Below are 3,588 nucleotides of genomic sequence, written 5' to 3' on the forward strand. Positions count from 1 at the left end.
TAGTCCCCGCTATTACAATTTCCTTCCTGTCCCTGCGACAGACGGTTTGCAGGTACCATTTGTTGTCCCGCAACGTAGACAGCAAACAACAAAAGATGTTTACCGAATTGAGTGTCAAAACATGGACCGTGGGAATCCATTAGTTCTGTACTCTAAGCTCCGTATACGAAGCAAATAAATAAAACTAAGTAAGTAAAAGGTGTCAATGTGACATGATTTATTTCCCTGATTTTATATATTTATACCTTATTCATACCACAGATAATATAAACACTACAGACGTGAAAGGAGACTGTTTGTTTGTTACCTATTTGCGGCTTAATTTGCCATATAATTAGTACTTACATATATAATGGTTAGCTGGTAGAGAATGCCATATGGCATTAAGCTCGTCATTTGTACAAAGATTTATTGTGCAATATCTTTATTGCACAATAAATCTTTTGAATTAATATATTTTATTTATTTATTCTTATAAATAAATAAAATAAATTACTTAAATACTTAAAAAATAAAATAAAGTAATATATATATATATAGTATATATATATGTATATATATATATATATATATATATATATACATATGTATATATATATATATATATATATATATATATATATATATATACATATATATATATATATATATACATATGTATATATATATATATATATATATAATATGTTTACCAACAGCAGTATTTCTGAAACATCATAACCTTCAAGAGAAGAGTATATTCTTCCTTTTAAAAGTTTTATTCATCACAAAAGAGTAAACTTGGCGATTGTAAAATAATTATTAAAATCGGCTCAAAATTGGCGATAATATTGCATAACGTACACAACAAAATACTTTTTCTTTAATAAATCACTTAGTAACTAAATCGCTACACGGCAGAGGTGCCCAAACTTGTTTATAGAGCCTGCCGTGACCAAGCACTATAATAAGTGTAAAGGCACAATAACTCAAGTATTTTACTATCCACAATCGCTTGATTTAATAAAACACTCCATAGCAGAAACCTATCAGAGCTATGTTCTAACAAAAAAAAACGGGACCTTTACTTTTACAACAGCTACTAAAACTTTTTTATGGGTGGCAACACTCGTAAAAGGTATAAATAAAATATAGCGAGCGGCAACACTGACGGGCGGCGGGGTATCGCAATAATTTCCACGTTTTTGGCGATCCGAGAGCTCGCCTCTTTTCGATTATAATTTATAGCTTAGAATGAGGGCTGCTTGCTATCATGCCTATACTAGAACGTATAAAATGTCATAAATACTGTCATAAAATTGTTTGCCTCGAATGCTGCACGGTAATCAGATCACGTAACCGGCTAACCACTCTATACGCTAATAAAAACTGTACCTACGGATAAAGCCGCCGATACGTCTTATTGCGAATGGAATATGAATCTACGGCGTGGAATAAAGACGTATATACTAAGAGTTTGAGCGTTTTATAATCAAAGGTAATACATATAAACGCGATTCATTATTATTTGACCTTGGGCGTATGGGCGTGGCGTTACCTTCCCCCCGCTACCTGCTATGAATTATCGCGATGATATAGAGTACTTCAATGTACAGAGACGTTTCGTTACACGAATATGATCAGAAATTGATTATTGAAATTAATGTAAATAAACCTTTTCGTGTTATAGATACAAATAAGTATAAAATAAAAAAGCCATACTCGCCAGTAAGTAGCTGGTAGATATAATTGCAATTTTTTTTTATACAACTTAAAATGACAAACAGGCTGACGGCCCACCTCATGGAAAGTGGTAACCGTCGCCTATAGACATGAGCAGTACCATGGACATAACAGAGTATACTATTTCGCCCATGATACCCCCCATGCGTTGACATTCCTGAGGACTCAGGTGTTATTCCTCTGTACCCTGTAAATTCACGCCATATTCCACCCTTCAAACCGAAAAATATCGCAATATCATTATCTAAACTAACGTTTTATACTATAATAACGTCATACAGTTTTTTTTTTTTTTTTTTGCGGGTAGATGTGTAAGAAGTAACAGCTAAAATTTTTGTCTCCAAATATAAGTGTTATTTTAAATTATATATATTGTATAAGTGGTTATATATTTATGTGTATATTAATAGTCTAGCTAATATCTACCTGCAGTGATATTATTTCCTTTCTTTCACTCCTATAATCTCATAATGGACGCACTACAACAATCAATGAACACAATGATGGAGCTTCTTAACGCAAAGATGGTAACATTCCAAGAGGATCTCCAAAGGATAAGTACTACACCAGCCACAATCTCCTCATTGGCGGCAGACTTCACCGCCTTTCGGTCATTTGCAGCTGAGGTGATGAACAACCTACAACATCAGGTACAAATACTTGCACGTCAAATGGAACAACTTGAAATGCGCAGTCGACGCAAAATCTTGCTGTTCCATGGGGTTCAAGAGCGTGGGAGCGATGACTCTGCTTCGGAAGTAGTCAGAATTGTAACTGAGCACTTTAAACTTCCTGACTTCTCTGCAAATGACATCAGTAGAAGTCATCGTCTGGGACGATCAAGCGCTGACAAACCAAAGCCTATTTTAGTAAAATTCCGAAGTGCAGCTACTCGTAATAAAATATGGTTTGCTAAGACAGCATTGAAGGATAGCGGCGTCACTATGTCAGAATTCCTGACCAAGTCTAGACATGATGCATTCATGGCTGCTCGTCAACAGTTCGGAGTGAAGAGATGTTGGACTCGGGACGGCTATGTGATTGTAATTACATCAGATGGTTTAAAACACCGAGTCAGTACTGTCGACGAAGTTCAAAAACTCATCCAGGTTTCTGCTGCAGTACCAGTAGATTCAGGTACCACAAAGGCTTTAGGAAAGACAGACCCCGCCAAGGTCACTGCTGCTGCTTCGTCTCGCCTAAAACGGGACAAGAAGAAATGACGGGATATTGTACCTAAAATAATCTTATTGTTATTGTTGCTAAACATGACTTAAATGTACTATCATGATTATTGTTTTATGTACCTACGCTTATCACTAAATGTTAATAATGCCCATCCGTTACGCTATTTTTTTTTTTTTTTTTGTTATATGTATAGTTTTTTTCACTGAGGAAGGTATCGTTGATTAATGTATATTAAAGTAAACATTGACTATTATTCCGCTGACAGATTGGAGCAAAGAACACCTATACCTCCATATTAGAGAGACTAAGTTAGAGTTAGAATTTTTTTTTTTCTACCTACACCTTTCAATTAATATATTATGTATCTGTCAATATCATACTAGCTGTCAACAGTCAAAAGTATAAGGCTAGGACCACAAGCACTGTTCTTAATCTATGATTATAATGTACATGAAATAGGGTGACTGAGATATTTATTGTGTTACATTCATTTTCACTTATTATTTTTTACTCTAAATAATGTGCGTAATTTTAATTCAACTTTTATATTGTATCTACATAACTTTCCACTGATGGGTAGATATAGCAACCTTGTAGCATTTGCATTTTTTTTTCTGTTTTTTTTTTAAGTTTTTATTTTCTTTTGTTGATTTATTATTATTTTTTTTTTATTATAAT

General features: G+C 33.8%; 1 protein-coding gene across 1 annotated transcript; it reads left to right on the plus strand.

The window, feature by feature from the left end:
- Nucleotides 1-2,192: 2,192 nt before the first annotated feature.
- LOC128201783 (uncharacterized) lies at nucleotides 2,193-2,945 on the plus strand. The gene has a single exon (XM_052899718.1). The coding sequence runs from the start codon at nucleotides 2,193-2,195 to the stop codon at nucleotides 2,943-2,945; it is 753 nt and encodes a 250-aa protein (XP_052755678.1).
- Nucleotides 2,946-3,588: the final 643 nt, after the last annotated feature.

This window comes from Galleria mellonella, unplaced genomic scaffold (assembly GCF_026898425.1).
Source record: "Galleria mellonella isolate WM207_F2 unplaced genomic scaffold, CSIRO_AGI_GalMel_v1 utg63, whole genome shotgun sequence".
Taxonomy (NCBI): Eukaryota; Metazoa; Arthropoda; class Insecta; order Lepidoptera; family Pyralidae; genus Galleria; species Galleria mellonella.